At 54.1% G+C, this 24492-nt stretch overlaps 1 protein-coding gene across 7 annotated transcripts; it reads right to left on the minus strand.

The window, feature by feature from the left end:
* SETD1A (SET domain containing 1A, histone lysine methyltransferase) lies at positions 1-24388 on the minus strand. Of its 7 annotated transcripts, none has more exons than XM_027528141.1 (20): positions 23811-24388; positions 23229-23698; positions 22318-22482; positions 22020-22115; positions 20004-20274; positions 18300-18421; positions 17836-18065; positions 16703-17549; positions 15763-16545; positions 15070-15246; positions 14861-14948; positions 13928-14085; positions 13710-13797; positions 12080-12421; positions 3905-4963; positions 3313-3485; positions 3110-3220; positions 2810-2929; positions 925-1062; positions 7-829 (listed from the first exon to the last, which is right to left on the minus strand). In XM_027528141.1, the coding sequence occupies exons 3-20, from the start codon at positions 22465-22467 to the stop codon at positions 656-658; spliced, it is 5127 nt and encodes a 1708-aa protein (XP_027383942.1). In that variant the 5' UTR covers positions 22468-22482; positions 23229-23698; positions 23811-24388; the 3' UTR covers positions 7-655. The 7 variants fall into 7 exon arrangements, with proteins under 7 accessions (XP_027383945.1, XP_027383942.1, XP_027383941.1 ...); XM_027528140.1 differs by having other exon boundaries at positions 23792-24388; XM_027528144.1 differs by having other exon boundaries at positions 1-829; positions 12080-12367; positions 23229-24388.
* Between the last annotated feature and the right edge of the window lie 104 nt (positions 24389-24492).

Genomic DNA, 24492 nt, shown 5'->3' on the forward strand with positions numbered 1-24492 from the left:
TTTTGTACAATAAAGTTTAATCACAATTATAAAAATGTGGCGTCAGGTTTGCACTATTAACATATGTACAGTCCAGCCCAACAGGAAGGGCCTGCCCCCCACCATCCTGGCCTGGCAAAGCCAGAGCTTCCAGACACCAGGTGGGAGGGTGACCCACGGGTCTGGCAGGAACAGATGAGGCAGGGTTCCAGGCACGGAGTCCCCAGGACTGGGGGCGCAGGGCCCCCTCCAGGGGGAGAACATGGCCACTGCCCCCAGAGACCCCTAAACTGGGGAGGGGTGCACGCAGGGCACAGAGGGGGAGTCCCCATTAACACAAAGCATGGGGGCTGGGAGGCCCCCCAAGAACAGGATCTGTACAGGCCGGCACCCCAGGTTTCCACAGGAAACAGCTGCTGGCAGCTACAAAACATTTACAGCTTCTTCTCCGCAAAGAAAAAAAAATTGGGGGGGATGGGAGGGAGGGCAGGGGCAAGAGGGGTCCCGCAGAAGGTGCCTCAAGGGACTCAGGCCCCCTCGCTGGGCTCAGGGCCCCCAAGCCCACATTCCAAGAGGGGCAGGTGGGCCCCACTGAGCCCACTAAGGCTGGGAGCGCTGGGAGCTCAGGGCGGCGAGGGGGAATAAATAGGGGTGAGGGCACCAGTCCTGCCCCACCTCAGTTGAGGGAGCCACGGCAGCTCTCCGTGCCGCACAGACACGGGATCTTGTTGTCCTCCAGCGGGAACTTGTAGTCGTAGGTGATCTCCTCATCCACGCCGATCGGCTGCTTCGAGTAGATCACGATCTTCTTCTGGGACTCGATGGTGATCACCTTGGCATAGCAGTTGGGCTGCGGGCCGAGGGCAGCGTCAGTGGCGGCCGGCCCCGCCCCAGCTCCTGCCCTGCACCCTCCCGCCACCCCCTGCCCGGCCCCCGCCAGCGCACCGTGCAGCAGTGGTTGATGAACCTTGCCAGGTTGCCGCACTTGGTGGCGTCGATGATGGTGTCGTGGTCTACCCGGAACAGGTAGCTGCTGCCAATGCCCTCCTGCACGTAGCGTTTCTCCCGCATGTCGGCCACCATCTAACGGGACAGGGGGTGATGGTCAGGGGGCTGCCCCTCAGCTTCCTGCCAGGCCAGGCTGGACTCCACTGGCCCCTGCGATCAGGGGTCTAGATGGTCCCCCAGCTGCCAGCCCGGGAGCCACGCCAGCCTGTCCTGAATCCACAGATCTCCCTCCAGTACCTGCTACCCCAAAGCGCTGACTTCTGAGTTTGCTTCCAGGACTTTCTCTGACGAACACCTCCCAATACCCTTGGCTGCTGTCATGACAGAGGCACCCAGAGGAAGGACCCCAGGGAAGTCTGCACTGGCCACGGGGCAGGAGAAGCAGCCACTGGCTCCTCCTGGGGGGGGTCTGCCTGGCCTATGGAGGATTCCCCAGACTCTCGGGGGCTGGGACGGTTCCTGAGATGACAGTGGTTATTTCATGGACTGAACCCTACTCATCTCTTCTCCCAGGACCCTCTTTCCACATCAGGACCTACAGCTGCTGCTGTCCACGTCAAGGCCCACATTCTCATGTGAGGAGTAACTCGTTTCCCAGTAATCAGCCAGAAAAACCCTCTGCACTCTCCCCTTGGGCAAACTCACTCTCTTCCAGGCCTTCGAGAGCCAGTTAAGTGGGGTGACTCCTCCCAAACTCCTATCTCCAGCCAAAATCCACCTCAGTGGAACTGCTGGGCGTCACCCACGAGACATCCCCTGGGCACTGTCCTGACCGGAGGCCTCTGACCACACACCCGCTCCTCCTCTTTGCTGGCAGCCTTTCCTACTCCCAGCTGCTAAAGGCAGTGCCCAGAGAAACCGTCTTGCCTCAGCCCTTGCCCTCCATCTTCAGAACCAACTGGTCGCCTGGTTCTGCCAGCTACCTGAAACCCACTGCCTGTCCAGGCCACCCCTACCTTTGGTCCGGATCGCTGCAACAGCCCCACCCAGTTCTCGCTTCACACGGCAGTCAGATGGAGCTTACTAACCTCCAAATCCTCTCCTGCTTACTGCTTCACGGCAACTTCTCTCACCATCAGTCCAATCTTATTAACACGACTCCCAAGCTCTGTGGCATCTGGCCTCCACTGGCCCCTTGGCCTCACTCTGCTGCCACTGGCCCGAGTTTTCCCAGTGACTTCCTTGTGCTCCTAAGACCATCCTGCCTCCAGGCCTTTGCCTATGCCTCCTACATTGAGGAGCACCCTGTCCTCTAACTCGGGCCTGGGATGCCTCAGCATCATTCAGCTTCTGGTTTAAAGGTCACTCCTACTGCCCTTGCCCCCCTGAACATCTCCTTTCATATCAACTGAGCATCATTCTTCACTGGAGTTACCCGTTCAGTACCTGTCTTGCCCACTAAACCATGAGGTCTTTAAGGGAGACATAATATTCATCAGTATTTGTTACCGGATCACTAACATCTAGTTTACCAGCTGCTGTTTAATTGCTGTCATGTCTGACTCCTTGTGACCCCAGCCTGCCAGGCTCCTCTGTCCATGAGATTTCCCAGCCAAGAATACTGGAGTGGGTTGCCATTTCCTTCTCCAGGGGATCTTCCCAGTTCAGGGATGGAACCTACGTCTCCTGCACTGCAGGCCGATTCTTTACTGCTGAGCCACCAGGGAAGCTAGTTTACTAGTACCCATGACTAGTTGTTGAAGGAAGGAAGGGGAACAAAACAGGCAGGTGTCACTGGCTAAGTCTGGGAGCCAGGTGAGAGCATGGGCTTTCACCCAAAGGCTGGGTGGTTCTGGTGTCAGGTCAGGGGCTGGAGCCTCACCTGGCGAATGTTCTGACCCACGTATTCGATGACCATCTCGTCAGCGGCGATGGGTTCCATGGCAAACAGTCCCCACTCGTGGATCCGGCTCCGGCCGAATCGGAGCTTCTTCTTCCGGAACTAGAGGGCAGAAGGCAGATTGTGCCATTGGGAATCCCCTTCAACCCAGCCGCTGGCCGCTCCTCAGACCTCCGGGGCAGAAGTGTTCTGGCCACTTGTGCCCGGACCACCCCTAGGGGTCTCCGTGATGCCACCTTCCCACAGTGCCCCTGCCCTCCTCAGCTCCCACTCCTCCCTCACCTTGAGCTGGTTTAACTTCAGCAGATCGCTGTCCATGATGGCAGAGGTGCCAATGGCGCTCAGCAGCCGCCGCTGCTCTGACCGGCGCTCCGAAAGCACGCGGTTAGTCCCCTGCGAGGAGCAGGCCGGGGAGGAGGTAAGTGACATAAGAACTCATGGAAAGAAGATGCTGCCACTGGGCAGGTGCCCAGGCAGAGACTCACCTGAGTATCCACTCCTTCCAGCTGCCGGGCCGAGACAGGGCACACGTCCAGGTACCGGTCCTTCTCCTTCTTGCTGATGGGGTAGTAGCCTTCACTGCGGGCTGAGCCTGTCTGGTGCTCCCGGGGCCCGTCTTGGGGCCGCCGCTTGCGTTTCGGAGTGCTCAGGTTGGTGAGTGCAGGGTGTCAAGGAAGAGAACCGGGTGCTCCCCAGTCAGATCCCTGGGGCTCTGCTCCCCTCTCTACCCCCCGCCCAGTCCCAGCCCATGGAAAGGGTGACTGACTGGCTTTAGTTGGAGGCCTGAGCTTACTCACTGTTAAGATAGGACAGACAAATGTCTTAAACTCCACCTTTTCTGCCACCAAAACTTGAGAAGGCAGAAAACACGCATGAAACAGAAATGGTGACTTGGCAGCCAGAGGAGAAATACCCAAGCTGAACGTGGCAGAGAACGGGACAGGGAAGGAAGTAAACACAGACCCAGGAATGATCGCAGGAGGGCAGTGCCTAGCCAGCGACCCCAGGGAGGCCCCCCGACCTCCACCCCCAGGCCTGTCTCCCTGTCCCGAGGCCAGCCTCTGGGGCTTAGGATATTGGTGTGCTGGACCCAGTGGGTGTCGTTCAGCCAGTCGGCCCCACTAGTCTGCTGCAGAAGCCGCTCGTACGTCAGCCGCAGGTAGCTCATGTCCTCCAAGTCCAGGCCCGAGTTCCAAATGTCATAGAGGATGGTCATCTGCTCAAACTCGCTGCGGGGATCGAAGGTGGGGGGCGGCGGCGGGGGCGGGGGTGGGGGCGGCCGCCGGCGCCGCGTGTGCGAACGGAGGCTGCGCCGCCGGGTGGCGCCCTCGCCGTCGCTGCTGCTGCTGCTGCTGCTCTCCGATGACTCCGACTCCTCTTCCTCTTCCTCCTCCTCCTCTCCGTCCTCCTGCTGCTGTGGTGGCTGCTTTGGCTCCTCCACCTCGGCCACAACCACCTCCGGGGCCTCAAGGACCTCGTCTGCCGGGGAGCTGAAGAGGGCCGCGGGGGCCGGAACGGGTTCCAAGGGACGAGGAGCAGGCGTGGAGGGTGGCGGCGGGGGCGGCAGCGGCGGCCTGACGGCCAGGGCGTAGTTGTGCTCCAGGAGGATGTGGCTGAGCAGGGGACCCGGGCGCTCGGCCTCGTCCGGTGTCTCCGCGGCCTCCGAGTCGTCGGCGGCGGGCAGAGCGGGCAGGCCACGCCGTGCTGGGGTCAGGGCCAGGTCAGCCAGCACGGCCAGGTCCACTTCTGTGGCCGGTTCAGCCTCCTCTTCCTCGGCGGAGCGGCCCCGGCCTCCGGCCCGGTTCCGGCCTCCTCGGGACACCTCCTCGGGCCAACTCTTGACCAGAGAGGCGTGGTCGAGGGGCAGGTTGCGAATGGTCCGCTCCACAGCCCGGGGGGCTTTGCGAGAGGCAGGGCCGGAGGACTTGGCCTGTGGCAGGGCGGCGGGGGGAGGCTCTGGGGCTGGTGCCTCCTCCACCGCAGAGAAGGAGACGGTTTTCCGGCGTTTCTTGGGTGGGGGTAGGAGAGGGATGGGAGAGGAGGGGCGATCGTCGGGGCGGGGGATGGGGGCCAGGGGTCCAGCTGGTGGCTCTGGGGGAGGCTGGGGTGCACTGGAAGGCGGTTCCTCAGTGGAACCTGGGGAGGGAAGCACAAAGAAGGGCGAGGGTCAGCTTCTCGGCCAATGTGATCAGATGCATTTGATGATGGAAATTCGCTGGAGGCAGGCAACCAGCCAGCCTCCTCTGGGAGTCCACACCCCAGCCGCCCTTGCTCCTCACCTTCCACCAGACACACTGGCCTCTCCCACCTGCCATGTCCTCATTAGGAAGGCATTTGGCATCTGCTCATTCATACCTTCTGCAAACACTTCCTAAGCACTAACTATGGGAAAGCCTTTGATTGTGTGGATCACAACAAACTGTGGAAAATTCTTAAAGAGATGGGAATACCAGGCCACCTGACTTGCCTCCTGAGAAATCTGTATGGAGGTCAAGAAGCAACAGTTAGAACTGGACATGAAACAACAGATTGGTTCCAAATCGGCAAAGGAGTACGTCAAGGCTATATACTGTCACCCTGCTTATTTATCTTATATGCAGAGTACATCATGAGAAATGCTGGGCTGGATGAAGCACAAGCTGGAATCAAGACAGCTGGGAGAAGTATCAATAACCTCAGATATGCAGATGACACCACCTTCATAGCAGAAAGCGAAGAACTAAAGAGCCTCTTGATGAAAGTAAAAGAGGAGAGTGGAAAAGTTGGCTTAAAATTCAACATTCAGAAAACTAAGATCATGGTATCTTATCCCATCACTTCATGGCAAATAGGTGGGGAAGCAATGGAAACAGCTACAGACTTTATTTTTTTGGGCTCCAAAATCACTGCAGATGGTGACTGCAATGGTGACTGCATTAAAAGATGCTTGCTCCTTGGAAGAAAAGTTAAGACCAACCTAGATAGCATATTGAAAAGCAGAGACATTACTTTGCCAACAAAGGTCCGTCTCGTCAAAGCTATGGTTTTTCCGGTGGTCATGTATGGATGTGAGAGTTGGACTATCTTAAAGAAAGCTGAGCGCTGAAGAATTGATGCTTTTGAACTGTGGTATTGGAGAAGACTCTTGAAGTCCCTTGGACTGCAAGGAGATCCAACCAGCCCATCCTGAAGAAAATCAGTCCTGAATATTCATTGGAAGGACTGATGCTGAAGCTGAAACGCCAATACTTTGGCCACCTGATGTGAAGACTGACTCATTGGAAAAGACCCTGATGCTGGGAAAGATTGAAGGCAGGAGGAGAAGGGGACAACAGAGGATGAGATGGTTGGATGGCATTACCAACTCAATGGATATGAGTTTGAGTAAACTCCAGGAGTTGGTGATGGACAGGGACAGGATGGGAATACCTGGTGTGCTGCAGTCCATGGGGTCGCAAAGTCAGACATGACTGAGCTACTGAACTGAACTGAACTATGGGAAGGCTTCCCTGGTAGCTCAGATGGTAAAGTATCTGCCTGCAATGTGGGAGACCCAGGTTCAACCCCTGGGTCAGGAGGATCCCCTGGAGAAGGAAATGACAACCCACTCCAGTATTCTTATCTGGAAAATCCCATGGACGGAGGAGTCTGGTAAGATGTGACTAGCGACTTCACTTTTAACTATGTTGGGTATGAGGCAAACACCTTTGAAGCCCTCCTAGAACTTCTGGTCCAAGGAGACAATCACATGAAACACGGGGCAGCGCCAACTCTGAAGGGCAGGGTGGCGCCTCAACTCAACACTTGGACTCTGGTCTTTTTTTTTTTGACCAAGACTGGTAGTGACAGAACCTCATCCAACAATCAGACAGACATCAGACAACTTTTTTGCCAGCTGCATTTTGTAACCAGGATGCAACTGCCCAGATCTGCCCAGAATTATAGTATCCATTATTTTGACTACAAACAATATTCTTTGTTCTGTGAGGTTAAAATACATACAGTGTAAGAAACTGAATCTTGTATTAAAAGGCTTTATAAAATTGTACTGGAGTCTTACCCAATGAGAAAGGAAGAAGCTGAGGTGGTACTTTATTTGGGCTTTTCCTTCACGTCAATGAAATTACACTTTTTTGGCTTTGGAAACCTTTTCTAAATCTACATATACAAACGTGTATGCCATTCAAAGAGTCACGGTCTTTCAGGCCCCTGGCCCTTTGCTCACATCCTTGGCTACAGCCTAGGATGAAAGGGCGAGGCCATGGACTGGCCTCACAGGGATGGGTCAGGTCTGCAGGACAGCCCCTGGGAGAGGGCTGTGCCTGAACAGCAGCAGCTCAGGGGGTGAGCAAAAGGTGAGCAAAGGCCCTGTCCCTTTGTTCAGAACACCTCATTCCTTTCGCCCATCCAGAAAGCCTGGACACAGCTTTTGAATCCAGCTCAAGGCCACTACCGTTGTGAAGACTTACCCAGTTTCCTCAGGTACTGCTAATGTCTTCTCAGAACCAGAAGGCTGGTGGCTCTCAATTGCCAGCTTCAAATTTGCTGCACCAGATTAATAGCTGGAATTTTGTGCCAAGCACTAACCCAAGCCTTTCACTATAGTAAATACTCTCTTCATCCTCACAACAAGCCAATGATGTGAGTACTATTATTAACCCCATCTTACAAAGTCAAGGCAGAGGGAGGTTGATAATCTGCCCAATCACACAGGTAGCAAGTGGCAGTACAAGGCCTGTGCCCCAGGGCAGCCTGGGATCTGAGTTTGGGATCTTATCTCCTGCTCCATGCCGCTCTGTACCTTCTGGCCTGCGACTCCATGGTTCCACATCTGGCTCTACCATCCACAGAGCTCAAGGGCAGCCAGCACCAGGTCTGGCCTGAGCAGGCAGTGATCAACATGCCTCCACTGCCTCAACCAACATCCCCCCAGCCTCCTGTCTCTCGAGGCTCCAGACACCCCCGGGCTGTCAGCCAGGAGCAACCCACGCTCTGAAACTAGTGAGGCCCTGGGTGCTGCTCTCCAGTCCCCTAGTTCCTACAAATCCTCTCCTGTCTAATCCTTTCCTGTTCTCCAGGGCAGCCCTCTCCTCTGCCCCAACCTCCCACCCTAGCCTACTGTGTCCCCTGGCAGCCTGGTTTTGGAGAAAACCCAATCCCTCCCCCAACATAGCTTCTTCCAGAGACTTCCCTTCTGCTCCCCGTCCTGAAAGAAAGCTGGCCATGCCTTTCATAATTCTGGGAGACAACTTTCGGGGTACCTGCCCACTTGATACAACTCCCAGAAGCCACTGTTTATACTGTATGACCTACCCCACTTCCTGCCCCCAGGCCGTCACTAACTGATGGCTGTGTGACCCAAGCCATCCCAACTAGAAACTTCCCCGGGGATAAGGATTCAAGATAGGAGGCGGTCTGTCTGTGGGGCAGACATATTCTGCTGGAATGGAGAAGCAGAGGACGACCATGTGCAGCAGAGCAGAATGTACCAGATGGGAAGACAAGAAAGTCGAGATTTAAAGGTGTCCAGGCCCCTGTCCTTGGGATCCACCAGACCAGTCCTCTCCAGGCTCCGGCCATCAGACCACACAGGTCTCTATCCAGTTGTGTCCTTGGTAGCTCAGATTCTCCTACCATTCTCTAAAGGCCTTCATCTTCCTCTCCTCTCTCCCCTCTGCCATCTACCTACTAGAGGGCTCTGACAGCCCACCTATTCGCCAGATTCTCATAGGCACTCATCCTCAGTTACCCTCCACCAGTTACACACCTGATCTCATCCCTCCACCTCAGACTGTGACTCTGACCTCTATCCTCTGACCACAGTTCTCCAAGTCCTTTCCCTTCACCCCATCATGCCTGTTCAATCTCCCATCCTCTATCATCCTCCAGCCCATCACCTTCCCCCTAAACTAACTTCACTCTTGGTCATTTCAGATCACAGGGGCCCTTGCTTTGTCCTCTCCTTTCACGCTACTTTCTGAAGCCTTCCACTACCTCTACCTAACCTGGAATCCACCCAACCCATCTCTCTTCCTTCACCCCAACGTTCCAGGCTCCACCTGTGCCCCCTCACTCTCAGAAATGTCCTGCCTGAGAATTCCCTGGTGGTCCAGTGGCTAAGACTCTGTGCTGCCCAGGCAAGGGGTCTGGATTCGATCCCTGGTCAGGGAACTAGATCCCACATCCTGAAACTGAGTTCACATGCCACAACTAAAGATCCCCAGTGCTGCATTTAAGACCCAGCAGAGCCAAATAAATAAATTACACATATACACACACAGTAAAAAGAAATGTCCTGCCTTCCTACTGAAGAGAGGAAAAGGTGGCCTTCAGGCAAAGACCCCACAACTTCCTGTCTCCCCATTTACAGAGAGATCTGCATCTGACCTACAGAGTCCATCCTCCGCCTCCCCAGGTGTGCCACTCCAGCAAGTATTCCTCTCTCTCTTGGTCCCTCCACTTGCTCTCTTTCCCCTTCAATGTATGAACACACTCAAGTCTCACCTACTTTGAAAAACTAACCCTCCATCAACCCTGCACTTTTCTGCCATCTCTCCAATCCCGGCTGGGAAACCTTGATCATCTCACTAAGCCTCACATTCCTCATCTGTAAAATGGGAGGAGCAGGGATGCTATGAGGAGTAAATGAGAAAGTGGTATTTGCAATGCACTAGGCCTAGAGTCTGGCACATGGGACCTACTCAAGAAACGTTCACTAACATTAGGTACCATCCCCCTCAACTCTCTTCTTCCACGAGCATAGCTTACCCTTACCAAAAGAATGGTTATCTGTCACTTGCCCTTATTCCTTAACACCCTCTAACTTGAGCCACACTACTGAAATTGATAAGGCAAGGTAAGCTTATCAATTTCATAAGTTGGTGACCTCCTAACTGACAAATCCAACACTCACTTTTCCTTTTAAGGCCTTCCAAAAATACAGGCCACAATCTCCTTTTGATACCCCGAGCTTCAGGTTTCCTTCCCACCTCTCTGGTCATTCCTTTTCAGTCTCCTCTGGCTCCACTCTGCCCACTATCTCTTATAAAACAGTTAGGCTCTGGCCCCTTTCTCTCATTCCATACATCCTTCCAAGGTATACACATGTATTCACACCTCTACTTACAAATACCTATTGCATTTCCCACCTACTGTTTTCTAGAGCTTCAGATCTATTCTTTTTTAACATTTTATTTTATACTGGAGTATAGTTGACTAACAAGGTTGTGCCAGTTTCAGGTGTAGAGCTTCAGATCTATTGATCCAACTGCCCATTCAATGTTCCTACCCGGAGGTCCCAGAGGCACATGAAACTTGACCCCAATTAAATGCATCAGACTTCTCCCTAGTTCTGGCTTTCCTTGAGTTTCCTTTCCTGGTAAGTACTTTAACCGAGAGGTTCTGGCTCCCAAGTTTGTCTCAAACCCTCCTCCCACTTCCGCTCCCCGCATCCTATCCTCACTGTAACCACCCCGCTCTGGTTCAGGCCCTTCGCTCACCCACATCCCTTCAAACCTTCTCAGCTGTCCCACTTCCTTCTTCACCTCTTAGAAATCCTCCCACTTCTGGCAAAATGATCCTCCTGACACGCAGATCTGATCACATCCGGCTTTTTCTTCCTACCCTCCCAAAGAGAACTGCGATTAATACCCCCTGACCTGCGACCCCATTGGCTCTTCTGTCACCCAAGGACTTCAAGAGGCTGAAAGGTGTCTTAGGGTTAATCAGTGCCTCGATTCCTCCTCTCACGGGATCTGGACCAGAACAGGGTGCATCAATGCTGAAAGGTCTTCCTGTGCTCACTGCCTGTCTCAGACCACAAATTCCCAACAAGGTTCAAATGAGATTTCTGGAAGGCCACACACATCTCTAAAGCAGAACTTGAAAACTGAGTTAATTCCATCATGCTGCTACTGCTGCTGCTAAGTCGCTTCCGTCGTGTCCGACTCTGTGAGACCCCATAAACAGCAGCCTACCAGGCTCCCCTGTCCTTGGGATTCTCCAGGCAACAACACTGGAGTGGGTTGCCATTTCCTTCTCCAATGCATGAAAGTGAAAAGTGAAAGTGAAATCGCTCAGTCGTGTCCGACTCTAGCAACTCCATGGACTGCAGCCCACCAGGCTCCTCCGTCCATGGGATCTTCCAGGCAAAAGTACTGGAGTGGGGTGCCATCATGAGAGCAATCCAAATTAACCACCACCGCTTGCCTTACTGCAATAGCCTCTTAATCTCCCTGCATACACTCTGGCCCCTCTCCAAGTTTTCTCTGCACTGCATCTTTTCAAAACATGGATATAATCACGTCAGTCTTCTGATGGCATTCGAATGCCCTCAACATCAAGCCCACATTCTTAGCAAGGCTTATTCATTTTCCATGATTCAGTCCTTGCTCATCTCTTCAGTTTAGGCCACCCTAGCTCCCCCTTACTCTCACTCCCCAGGTTAGCTTTCCTTTTTATCTTCGAGCACACCATTTCCTCTGCCTCAGGGCCTTTGCACACACTCTCCTGCCTGCCTTGGCTTGATTCTAGCCCAGTGGTGCTTCAGCAGGGAAGACTTCCTCACAGATGTGCTCAGGTTCTCAAAGTACCCAGAGTTTTCTTTCATGGCCCTTACAGTTTGTAGTCACAGAGTTTCTTAAGTATTTTTTTAAGGAGAGACTAAACTGTCTCTTCCTACAGATGGTAAGTTTCATGAGGGTGAAAACAGGGCCTATTGTGCACACTATCCTATCCCTCGCCCCCATTCAATAAATAAGTAGCTACTGCCTGAAACAACAGTTCACTCAGCAAGACACATTACATGTGTGATATAAAATGACAACTGAATGTACAAATTCACAAAGAAAAGCAAAGACAGAATTAACTTCTCAGTTCACGTTGTTAATAGTTATCATCTATCCAATCTGTCCATTTAAACCCAGGTATATACTACACATTAAGGAAGAGGCTTAAGAAAAAAATGAGGAGGAGAAATTTACTAAATTGGGAATTCTCTCCTTAACTTATTTGAGAAGAGACCATTCTGTTTTTAGTAGCCAAACACCTGGTCCGTCTCAGAAAACTGTTTCTGGCAGTGTGACCTAAGTGTGTCAGGCCATAAATGTCTCTCCAAGGGACGAGTGACAGGAGAAGGTGACTCCTGGCCAACTTTGCATGTTTTCCAACGAAGTCACACATGTGCATACAATTAATAAATGTCAACCCCACCGTTCCCATGAACACAGACACACACATACACAAAGACTTCGACAGCAGCTCCCCACCACCTACCTGCAGGTCTCACAGGAGACTTCTCCTGTTCGGGGAGAGGTGTGACTGGGGAGTCTTCAACCCTTTCTGGCTCGGGCTCCTCTGCAGGTGCTGACAGGGGCGTGGGGACATCTCTAGGGGGCGACAATGCTGCGAGTATGATTGCTGGTTGCTCCTCTTCCTCTTCTTCTTCCGAGGAGGACTCAGATGAGGAGGAGGAGGACGAGGATGAAGACGAAGAAGATGAAGAAGACGAGGAGCTGGAGGAACTGCTGCTCTCAGAGTCCGACGTGCTATCGTTCTCACCATCTGAGTCAGCATACAGAGAACATTTGGAGGACGAATCGCTTTCCCCGTCCTCGCCTGGAAATCCAGAACGGGGAGTCAGGCGAGGTGAGAAGACCCCTCACTTAGTCAAGCTGTGGGTTCATTCACTGAGTCACTACTAGGGATATGTGAGGCTCCGTGCTAGGTGCTGGGGACTCCTACCCACAAGGAGATGGAGAGGCACACGATTGGCCTACAGTGTGATAAATTCCAGTATGAAGGGCTGGGGGGTGGGGTGGCACAGTGCAGGCAATGGGAAGGCCCGGATTCTGCCTGGTGGATCAAATCAGGGAAGGCATCCTTGTGAAGAAAATGCTGACGTCAAGAAGAACAAGGAGGAGTTTGCCCAGCAGACCTGGGGGCTGAGTGGGGACGTCATAGGTAAGAGAAGATGGTGCCCTTGGAAGAGACACTGAGGCGGTAAGACTGACGGGAACTGGTGACCACATGGATGTGAAGGGGTCTGTGCCCCTCACTCTTAGCGGATGACTTTGCCCTCTGCTCTCCTGAGATGGAAGCTCTCAGACCATCGTTCTTACAATTCTGGCCTCAAATGGCACCACTCGGAGACATCTCTTTACCATCAGCTATAAAAGAGCCCATCTTTCCCCCATTCCCTGAGCCTGTTCCTCCCGACCCCATAAATCTAGTTCATTTTCTTCAAAGCATGTCTCTCCACTGGAAGTGCTGCTATTCGTCCACTTGTTTGTCAAGTGCCTGCCTCCCCTCTGGCTGATCGCCAGCTTCAGAAGAGCAGGAACCACCTCTGCCTTGGTCACTGCTATGTCCTAATACCTAGAACGGTGCCTGGCTCACAACGGGGCCTCAGCATCTATTTCTGAAGAAAGGAATGAAGAGAGACTGAACCATGTACCCAGGCCTCAATAAATGCGAAAGGACAGACACGTGTTCAACTGAGGCACAGAGCTGGCTTCAGTGACAGCAGCTGCAGGCAGGGGAAGAAGCTGACAGAGCTTGGTGGCCCGGCTTTACGGGAAGAGCAGTGCCTAAAGCGGGAAAGGCATGGTGTGGCAGCAGCAGGGGCAGCAGGAAAGGCAGCCCCCTTATCTTGGGAAGAGAAACAGGCCACGCTGGGTTGTCTTCATGGGAGGGCCTGTTTCAGAGGAAAGCAGGAGGCAATATTCTGGGTATTGTTTGCAGTGGGCCAAGGGTTCCAAAGAATGAGGCTAAAAGGCGGTTGTTGTGGGGGAAGGCAAAAATGGCTAGCTGATCCAGCGGGCAGGTTACACGGGCAAGGAAAGGGCTGGACGGGTGGGTGAATCTCTCCCTTCCCAGGATTCAACTGCACACCCTGGGTGCTTACCGTCTGATGCTTCTGTCTCCTTCTTTGCAGCATCCATGGCTTCCTCACGCTCTTCATCTTCTTCATCTTCCTCTTCATCCTCCTCATCCTTAGGGAAAGGGACAATTGGGAATTAACAGGGGAAGAACAACTGGTCCTCTAGGAAGCGTGGCCACCGGGGCTCCAGCGCAGAGAGAAGCTGGCTATGGCGGCAGGAACTCAGAACGCAGGCTCCTCACCTTCTCTGAGGAGGACTCCTGGGATGCTTCCTCCCCTTCGCTGTCCAGAGCAAAAGACTTGCGGTGCTTGCCCTGGGTCTTGCTTCGCTCTTCATCTCGTTTCGGGGGCTTGGTCCCCGGACGGCCTGGCTCTCCAACCTCCTTCTCTCGCTCAGCATCTAGGTCCAGAAGAGGGGTAGGTGGCGCAATTTACCACCAGCAGTAACAGCCCCATCTGGTGAAAGGAGCTCTTCACACACAACCACTGGCCTTTCTCACAGTCCCATAACACAGACCTTGTTTCACAGACAAGAAGCGGAGGCTCAGTAGAGAAACATACAAACTGCAGAGTTCCTTCACACTTTACACAGTTTTAAACACACTGGACCCGTTTTATCTTTCATCCTTTTCTGGGCTGGGTGAAAGAGGGAGGTGATTTCTTTTAATATCTGGCCCAAGAAAGTCGTACTAAAGTCAACAGGTCTCCAGGGAAGCAGACCAGATTCAGTAAGGAAGTTTCCCAGCCACAGAAGCCATCAAGCTATACAGCTCAGACTTAGACTGATAAGAAGGGTGCAAGCAGGCTTAAGCATTAGATGCTAACTTTGGGTGGATAACCTGTCTAACTTCACATTTCAAAGAGCTGCTTTATTATAACTTTGTTTCAAATCTTCACTTGGATTCTTGCCCTCAAGACACCTTCACCCCTTCACCCCTGCCTCTTGGTTTCCTATCAGAATCTACAGCCTGCCAGGCTCCTCTGTCCATGGAATTCTTCAGGCAAGAATGCTGGACTGAGTAGCCATTCCCTTCTTCAGGGAATCTTCCCGATCCAGGGATCATACCCAGGTCTCCCACATTGTAGGCAGATTCTTTACCGTCTGAGCCACCAGGGAAGGCCATTAGAATCTAAGCAGACTGTTTTCCCCTTTTTCCTTCACCTGACCTACTCACCATCTTCATCTTCCTCAGCTGGAGTAGAAGGCCGGGGCCTCTTTTCCTCACTGGCCTCTGAAATTTCCGAAGGCTCTTTTCGCTTTACCTACAAGATGAAAAGAGAAAACCCAAACACTCATGGTTCCCAACCACCCTTATTCTAAGGAAGGGAACCCCGCTTTCAACTCTCTCCCCACCCAACCAGGCAAGATCACAATTCCGGGTACCTTGAAAGAAGGCAGCCGCAGGGCCCCTCGCAGTCCTGATCCAAAGGCGAAGGCTTCGATGCCGGTGGTACCGCCACTCTTGGCCCAGTCTACGAGGGACAGCAGGCCTGGCTCTTTGAGCTTTGTCTTCTCTTTATCCTCCTCCTTGGCTTGCTGTTTAGCTGCATTCTGGAATGGCTGCAGGCAGTAGGGGGACTGAGCCCCAGAACCCAGGCGCTCCCTCCTGCCTCCTGCCTGAGAACTACTCCCAGGCCCCAGGAATACAGAAAGGCATCCACTCACTTCTCCATTTGACACACATCTACACCACACCTCCCTCCACCAGCCCCTGTACAGGCATCTTCTGAACAGTCCGCTCACTCCGTCTACCAGTCTCACAAAGCTGCTGCTATCACTCCCACTCTACAAATGGAGACGCTGCAGAGTGAAGCCCAGAGAGACTACGGGCTTCGTCTCCCGCGAGGCAGCGGTGGAACCAGGACAAAGCTCTTCCCACTCTTCAGACGCCTCCCTTTTCTACTGTTCTGGGTACCCTCCAACCCCCCTGTGCTCAGCTGTATGGACCACTGAGCACCTAGTCTCTCCACTCACCCTGACCACCTCTCTTTTCTGAGCTGTGTAGCCTGAAGAAGCCAGAGGTCTATTTCCACCAATGGAGCCCTGGTCTCTCCAGTCCCAGGCACTGGGCCTCACCTTGGCCTTCTCTTCCTTGCTCTCCCACCACTGGTCAAAGGCTCCAAAGGCCACGTTCTCCACCATCTTGCGGTTGAGGTCTCGCTGCATGATGCTCTTCATCTCCTGGACCAGGGTGGCCAGTACACGGCCCACGGTGCCTGCCGAGGGTAGGGCCTTGCCCTCGGCCAGCTCTGCTTCCTCCCGGGGGGGCAGCCGGGCCTCTTCTCCTGAGACTGAGGAGGGCAGGGGCTCGGCTGCCATGGGCAAAGGCAGGTGGTAGGCCTCCCGGGAGTATGCCCCTCGGCCTTCTTGCCCTTGAGCGTACAGAGCGTATGGTAGGCCGTAGGCCGCCTCTTGGTGGGGTGGGAATGGGAGGAAGGCCTCCCCAAAGGCCCCACCGGGGGGACCCGCTGAGGCCGCGGTCAATCCTTTGCCCTGCCGCAGCTGGTGGAGCCGAGTTAACATCTGGGTCTGCATCTGGAAGGACATGGGCATTCCTCCCCACTGAGCCCCAAGTCGATCCATGAGCTCTAAGGAGTTCACAAAGTCATAGATGTGGGGGGGTGGCGGAGGAGGAGGGGGGTACTCGGGAGGCGGCGGCCCGTCGGGTCGCGGGGGGAGGAGGTAGGCAGGCTGGTGGGGAGGATAACCAAGGGGAAGGGAAGCCAGGTAAGGAGGGGGTGGGGGAGGTGGCGGCGGAGGGGGTGGAGGTTGCTGGGGGGGTGTCGGGGCCGGAGGGGGTGAGCCGCCCCTGTCGTCGTCGGAGATTTCCATGTCCTCTCCGGAAGAGCATGGAGAAGCCTGTGGGGCGCAAAGGACGGTCACAGGAGCCTACCGCCAGTTCTGTGGACTTTTCCCCAAATCTCTGTTCTCTTGCCCAGTTCCCTTCCTTCTCCCCCTGGGCCCAAGCCTGCTCTCCCAGATCCCAGGCACTTTCGTGGGCAGACCCCAAACTCACCTGGTTCTGTCCATTGGCCTTGGGCGACTCCCGGGTAGCTCCTGGTTCTCCACTCCCTGTAGGTGCCACATCCTCAAAACTCGCCGGGGCTGGAGGGGGTGTGCAGGGCCCGTGACCAGACCCAGAAGGGGCCTCGCTTCCTGTGTCCCGAGCCCCCGGGCCTGTGCTGCTGTTCTCTTCCTCTTCCTCGGTGTCAGAGGCCAGGAAGGAAAACTTGGAACGCTGCTCCTTCAACAACATCTCAATGCGGGAATCCAGGCTGCTGTGCTGAGCGAAGGGCACGCTCTCGTTGGTGGTCTCTGGGGCTGGGGAGCCAGAACGGGCCGGTGAGGCTGGGCGCGGGGAGGTTCGAGCTTCTTCTCTCTCGGGGCTGGGCCCCCCGCCGCCCCCTCCTCCACCAGGTTCTGGAGGCTCTGGGGGTGGAGCTTCGGAGGCAGGAGGCCGGTAGTCCTGGTCAGCAGGCCGGTTGGGCTCGGGGGGCAAGTAGGAGGTGTAGGATGGCGTGAAGCGCTCAGCGGTATTTTCGGCAAAAGAGGCCCCGGGGGGCTCGTCCCGAGTTGCCCGGCGGGGTGGGTAGGAAGCATGGCGTTGGTAGCGATTCCAGCTTTCGTAATATGCTGGGTAGTTTGAGTCGGAACCACGAAAGTGAGAGGAGGAGGACGAAGAGGACGACGAAGAGGACGAAGACAACGAGGACGACGAGGAGGCGGAGGCGGTGGCTGCAGTGGTGGCGCAGATGGCGGCAGAGGTGGTTGTGGGGGCCGAAGAGGCGGAGAAATGGCGGCGGGAGAAGGAATCTTGGTAGCTGTTCTCTGACCGCCGGGGCTTGAAGGAGGTTGAAGTGGTGCTGGAGGAAATGTGCAGCGGTTAGCGGAGTGCAGCTCTGTATGACCAAACCCCACTGCCCCGGCCATCAGCACCCAAAGCCCTTCTACACTGCCCCCAAAGGGAGATCTAATGGCTGTTGGGTTCCTAGCCACAGAGTAAATTCCCCGAGGACAGGGGTGTGTTGGCTGAATCCGCAAGGAACCAATAAGACCAATTATCCCCAACTCCCTCTTTTGAGACTTTGGGTTTCCTCTTCCCAGGCAGCTCCCCGCCTCTGGGGGTCTCAGAGGGGCTTTCCGCTGCACCTGCTGGAGTAGGCAGAGTCCTGAGAGTAGGGGGTGCTGCCCCGAGACGTGTAGGGGGTTCCTTGGGAGGACTGAGGGGTGAACTGGCCAAAGGAAGACGGGGTGTCCTGTCGGCTGCTGGAGAAGCTTGTGTCTTGGGAGCAGGGGGTGCCATTGCCGGGAGTGCCCACCACAGCCGAGCCTGCCGGGAAGGCAGCTGTGTCTGACGAGGAGCGGCGGCGGGAGTCGGTCTGGGGGGGAGAGAGTGCGGTAGGGGGAAACCAGAAGAGGTCAAGCACCATTTGACAACATGACCTTCACCAAACCAAGAACCCCGATCCCCTGCTTTTGGAAACCAGTGAGGTGTCCTTTCTCTGGCTCTTCCTATACTTTAACAGTGAAGTCCGGAACTGCCCAAAGGCTGCCCCTGGCGTCTAAGTACTGCGCCCGTGGGGCAAGGGTGTCGCCAACTACGAGCTTCTCACCGTCTCCGTGGCTGCACCAGAGCCTTGGAACTTCTCACTCAGGGCCTTGCCCCCAGTGGGCACCGTCTGAGGGGTGTAGGAGCCGTTGACTATCAGTTCATAGTATTTCATTCGTTGTTGACCTGGAGGGAAGAGAATGGGAACCGAGAGACTCAGATGGAAGAAACAACTCCTTTCAGATTTTGTATTCCCACTTTTTCCTCAGGCCTCAATTTGCTAAGATTTCTTGGAGTCTAGGAGCTTTAAGTTCTGCTACCTAGTCTCTACTTGGTAACTACTACAAACAACATACCAAATGGCCCTTAATAGTTTACAAAAATACTTCTAATGTCTGTTACTGTGTTCGACAATCACCAGAAGAGAAAAGAATCCGTAACTCTATCGTACAGGCTTAAAGAAAACTGACCTGCAGAGTGGTGAAACCTGAATTCAAACCCAGTCATCTCAAGCTGGCCCCCACCATCCTCCTCATCCTATTAACTACAGCAGTATGATGGCAGCCTGAAGGTTAAACTCAGCCCACCACTGTGATTTATTTGCCCTACACAATCACTTAAAGTATTGGGAAGGGTGACGGAGAAACCCACTAGTTTGGGACTTCTCCAGTGGTCCAGTGGCTAAGACCATGCACTCCCAAGGGAGGGGGCCCGGGTTTGATCCCTGGTCAGGGAGTTAGATCCCACATGCTGCAACTAGGAGTCTGCATGCCACAACTAAAGAGCCTGCATGCCGCAACTAAGACCCGGGCACAGCCAAATAAACAAATATCTCAAACAAAAACAAAACCCACGAGATTTCACACAAAAAACTGGATTTTTGGCTTAAAAATCTGCTAGTCTTCATCCCCATGTACAAATTGGCTGCTGCTGCCGCTAAGTCGCTTCAGTCGTGTCTGACTCTGTGCAACCCTATAGACGGCAGCCCACCAGGCTCCTCTGTCCCTGGGATTCTCCAGGCAAGAACACTGGAGTGGGGTGCCATTGCCTTCTCCGACAAATTGGCTAGTGTCAGCTAATAGCTAGCACCTTCAGATGCCACTAGACAGCTGCCAGTCCCCACCCCTCCCTACTGCTACTTAGCACAGAAGTCCAGACTGCTTCACTCACCTCAGCTGCTGCTGCTTAGTCCCTCAGGCGTGTCTGACTCTTTGGGACCCTATGAACTGTAGTCCACCAGGCTCCTTTGCCCAAGGAATTCCCCAGGCAGAATGCTGGAGTGGGTTGCTATTCCCTTCTCCAGGGGACCTTCCCAATCCAGGGATCAAAACCGGATCTCCCACACTGCAAGCAGATTCTTTACCATCTAAGCTACCAAGGAAGCCCATCACTCACCTATATATGTCCCTAATTCTTCATCTAAAATTTCAAAACCAAAAAAACTCAAAACCTAGTGTTTTTTAGAACTTGGTGCCAAAACCTGACCTGAGGCTATTTACCATCGTTTTTATTCATCCTACCCAGTATGACTCTTCAGATTGTTTCTCACAAAATACAGTCATACATTAAACCAGAGGGTGCTGCCCCAACCCTGACAGAGTCAACACGCAGAAGCTGGTATCTGTACCATAATCTCTCTATAAAATTCTGACGTGAGAAACACGTGGCCCAAGAGTTTCAGAGGAGAAATCATGGACCTGACTACTTGCCAGGCCCCTACCATCTCCGTCGGAGCCCAACCCTGGGCAGCAAGCGAGAGAGCCCTCACCTTTGATGTCGAGCTGGGCATGGATGATGTTGCCCATGACGGAGGTAAGGTGGAGGTTTTTGACTGTTTCCTTGGCTCCCCGAGTGCTGGTGAAGAGCACGCGGGCCAGGCCCAGGTGCTTGCGAGTACGGGGGTGGAGAAGGATCTCTACCTCTTCCACCTCACCATACTTTCGGCACATATCCTTCAGGAAGGTCTCCCGCACATTGTCATTCAGCCTTGCGAATGTCACTTCTTTCAGTGGGATCTGTCCAATATAGAACTCATCCAGCTGTGGAGAGGACAGGAGTTAAGTCTGGAGTCTCACTACTGATCACCACGCCTTGCCCCATTGGGAAACTTTAGCGAGATCCATGAGGCTGAGAGAGAGAGAATGGAGAAATCAAGAGGCAAGGGGATGGGGAAGGGGGTCCCAACAAAGGATACATCTGTCCTGACCCCTCTCTTCCCTGAATTCTCTGCACAGAATGATGGCAAGAACCAGAAAAAGAAATGTACAAAGTGAGAACATTCATAGAAAGAACCAGTTATATGAAAATAATTCACTAGCTCAGCTTTCACTAAGTGATTCCCAAGGACGGGGCACTAGGAATACAAAGATGGAGAAAAGAGAGAGTTCTATGCAGAAATGCAGACAGGACAGACAGACACACACAATCACAACGTGACACAACAAGTGTCAACAAAGGTGTAGACGGGGTGTTTGGGAGCCCAGAGAACGAAACCTTTGCTCAGAGAGGAGGCAGGAAAAATTCATAAAGGTGCTGTCATTCATACTGGACTTTTCAGATAAACAGGAGTTCACCATAATGACAGGACCTGTAGGGCACACGACTGTAAAATAACTTGGCATCGACTAGAAACTGCAAAGCGCACAGTACGAGAGAGCACAGGTATGCACTATTGAGGCAGGAGATGAGGCTGGCCAGACTAGTAATCATACATGCCGATGCACAAAAATGTGAACTTGCCAATAAAAGTAAAATAAGATGACAGCAAAACCAAAGAGACGCATGACAGCAATAAACGGAGAAGAGAACAGAGGCAGGGAAACCAGGGAAAGTGAACATAAGACTCGGTATTAAAGGAATGGCAACAGAAATAGAAAAATTAATGTTAAAAAAAGAGAGAGATGTGTTTAGAAAAAGAGTCAGCACGACTTGGTGACAGATTAAGGACAGAAGAATCACAGGATGACACCAGGTTTCTAGCTTGTGCAGCTGAGTACACGGTGTTGCCATTCATCAGCAAAAGGAAAATGGAAAGAAAAGCAGGACAAAGGGGGTGAAGATAATTGTTTTACATCTCCTGAGCTTGAGATTTCTTTGGGACCTCCAGATGGAGCTGTCCCTCCACCAGGCAAATAAGTCTGGAGTTTCAAGAGATCTGGAAGTCATTAACACTTCAGTAATAGTGAAAGTTGTGGATGGGAAAGACATTGTCCAGGAAAAGTATACAATGTGAAAAAAGAGGGATGTGGGAACCCCACAAGTGACTTATTAAAAAGGAAGAATAAAGAGTTAACAAAGGAGATTAAGAACCACCAGTTTTCTAGACCCAGTCCTCCAAGGACTGATGAGTATCCCGCCTGGACAAAGACATGGGAATCCTCTGAGGAAAAAACACAGAGTGAGAGACAGGAACAGAGGACTCCAGGGATGGAGTCCCTGGCACTGTCACTCCCCTTAACTGAGAAATTGGGGTAACACAAAGGGTACTATTTTGCTATGCACGGTCTAGAGGTACACAGTGATAGGTGTAGCAGCTTGACCTGTCTTCATCCTTCAAAAAGTTTAACACCCTTTTTGGGACACCTAACCTATACCTTTCTAGAAAATAAACACACCTCCTGTCCACAACAACTCAGTCTCATAGCCTCAGAAATTATTAGATCTGTTATTAGACTCTTTCACTAGGAAAACCCCCTTTCCCTATGCTACATTAAGACTAGACTACCAGGATGGAGCCCCCACACCCTCCAAGGGCCACCACACCAGGAGATTAGCAGAAACGTACCTTAAACTTAGGGACTGGGAGGGAAAAGTCTCTGTTTTTGGACCTGACGTGGCAACGGGGGTCTTGGAGGTCCTCCACTGGTATATACTTTGAGTCCTAGGAAAATAATCAGGAACAGAGAGACAGCTCAAGGTGAAACCACAGTGTTGATCTCTAGAGCCCCTCTGGAGACCCATGAGCAAGAAAGCTGGGTTCTGGTTGCCCACTTTAAAGAATGCAGGTTCTAGGTTATGAGCAGAGATAACAGAGGAGATCGGGTTTGAGTTCCCTAGATCTGGGGAAGGCCTGGGACACTCACGTTGACACTAAAGTGGATTCCATCATATCTGTACACCTTTTGAGAAGGCCTGCGTAGGGCAGGGTCCAAGGCAGGATCCACGATGAGCTTGTAGTTCCGCCACTGGAAGCTCGGGGCCTTCTGCCCATCTCCCCCACCTTCCTGATCCATCTTTGCTCATTTACACTGCGAGGAAAGAGGGATAAGCAAAGGGGTTCACGACTTAGGCCCAACTCCCTTGCTGCCCCTCACTGACTAGCCCCGACTCCAGGTAACTCATCACCTCAGTTTCCATACCTCACTCACCATGACCCGAGGCTCCCCCAGATTTTCTCCCAAGTACCTTCTTTCACCATAACACCCCATCCTCTCTCCACCTCCCAACTCTCCCCTCTGGCCCCCAGGCCCATCTCGCGCCCCCTTACCTTCCCGTTCTCCCTAGCGCGCGCCCCACTTGGCCTCGGCGCAAGACCCCTCCCCCGCCCCCTGGCAGGCCCCGCCCCCTCCCGCCTCCTCACCGGCCAGCGGCCCAGGCCAAGCCCGGCTCCCGCTCCCACACACCGCTCCCGTCCCCGCGCCCCAATCCTCTGGCCAAGAAGTGGCACCTCTTCGGGGCGTTGGAAACACCGCGAGACCGAGCCCGAGACCCGGCTTCGGCCCTGAATCCGAGCGGGGGGTGGGGGAAACGCGCGCCGCTGCCCTCTCCTCCCGCCCCGGCGCATTCTGCCCCCCCATCTCCGCGCACGCGCGGCGCGGCCCCACTCACCCGCTCGCGGCGAGCGGCTCCCCCTCCCCCCACCCCGCGCGGCACCTCAGCGGCGCGAGGCGGCGGCGGCGGCGGCGACAGCGCGAGACCCGGCCCCGCAGCGGTGGCGGCGGCGGCGCCCCCCCACCACCACCTCCCCGGCGCGCGCACCAAACACCACCGCCACCTGCGCGAGGCCCAGCGGGCACAGCTTCTACATTCGCACTTTCGCCACGGGCGACTCCGGGAGGCCCACGGGGCCGAGGATAGCGGCTTCGCCTCGGCCGGCGGCCTATGAAGCTCAAGAGTTGCGGCCCAGTGAGCCTGGAGTTTGGCCGCATCCCCCGGAGAATGGACTTCACCGCGACTATCCAGCTGCTCTGGCCTGGGACCCTTGACGAATCGGCGGCGTTGAAAGCAGCGACTAATCCCAGAGGAAAAGGGGGCGGGGCGAAGGGGAGGAGGCCAGCCAGAGCTGGGGAGATTTGAGTGGCGCGTTGAACAGGCGCAGATTCGTCAGGCGGGCGGGGCGAATCGGTAGACGGGATGCGCGCTCCTTTGCTCCTCTTTCCTGCCCCTTCCTTAAGCGATCAAAGGTCTGAAAGGCTGCAGATTCGCCACAAGTCTTGGCCTCAGCTGTTGCCTCCCTTCACCAGCCTTGGTGGAGTCAAGAAAATAATGCCTGGTTAGCCAAGCCCTGTTGGCAGAGTCGGTCACTTTTCCTGGATCTTTCTTACTAGCACAACTCACAGGACTGCTCAGTTCCGACCTGGGGGAAATGGTTACGGAGTCCGATGAGAATTTTCAGCCGAGTATGGAGAGGCCCGAGAAATTCCGAGGAGGAGCCGGCCTAGCGAATCTGCGAATTATTTAGTGGGCGGGGCCAAGGCTCCGCGCACAGAGGGCGTGGTCAGCGTGCGGAGCCCGGCGTCGCCGGGGCGCTTCCTGTAGGACCCTCGGAAACCCGGGCGGGCTGGGAGGGGCGCCCAGGAAATGGAAAAATACCACCAACAACGGTGACTCAGGCTGTTTGGCGCCTCACGTAATGCAAGGAACGTTTTCCTCCCATTATCCTATTTGGGCAGTTTTTTAACATGCCCATTTGACAGATAGGGGACACTGAGGCCGGCAGAGGGTGCCGCACTTTGCCTGTACTGGCCCGCCATTAGTGATTAAATCTTAGTCGGTGTCAAAGTTATGTGATAAGGGTGGGTCTTAAAGGATCTTGAACCAGTCCTGTAAAAAACGGTAAATTAGGTCGTACTTGAACTAGGGTGGGCTGGTTGATTTCCCAGATTATCATGGTCCCAGTGCCCGCCGTTTTCAGTTGTGCAACCCTCTGCCCCGCCTCGCTTACGCAGTCCCGCCGCTCGAGGGCAGCACCAGCCCAGGCTTAAACCTGAGACTTGGGCTGAGGTCGCCCTGATGATCGGCACTCTTTTTCTTAGGCT

Source organism: Bos indicus x Bos taurus, chromosome 25, assembly GCF_003369695.1.
Source record: "Bos indicus x Bos taurus breed Angus x Brahman F1 hybrid chromosome 25, Bos_hybrid_MaternalHap_v2.0, whole genome shotgun sequence".
In the NCBI taxonomy this organism is placed as follows: Eukaryota; Metazoa; Chordata; class Mammalia; order Artiodactyla; family Bovidae; genus Bos; species Bos indicus x Bos taurus.

Excerpts from the sequence above, each read along its gene's own strand:
- SETD1A (XM_027528141.1), bottom strand. The coding sequence starts at position 22,467 with ATGGATCAGGAAGGTGGGGGAGATGGGCAGAAGGCCCCGAGCTTCCAG. Across the intron at positions 16,546-16,702 it reads AGGCCAATGGACAGAACCAG|GCTTCTCCATGCTCTTCCGG; the intron begins GTGAGTTTGGGG and ends TGCGCCCCACAG. Across the intron at positions 2,930-3,109 it reads TGAAGTTAAACCAGCTCAAG|TTCCGGAAGAAGAAGCTCCG; the intron begins GTGAGGGAGGAG and ends TCTGCCCTCTAG.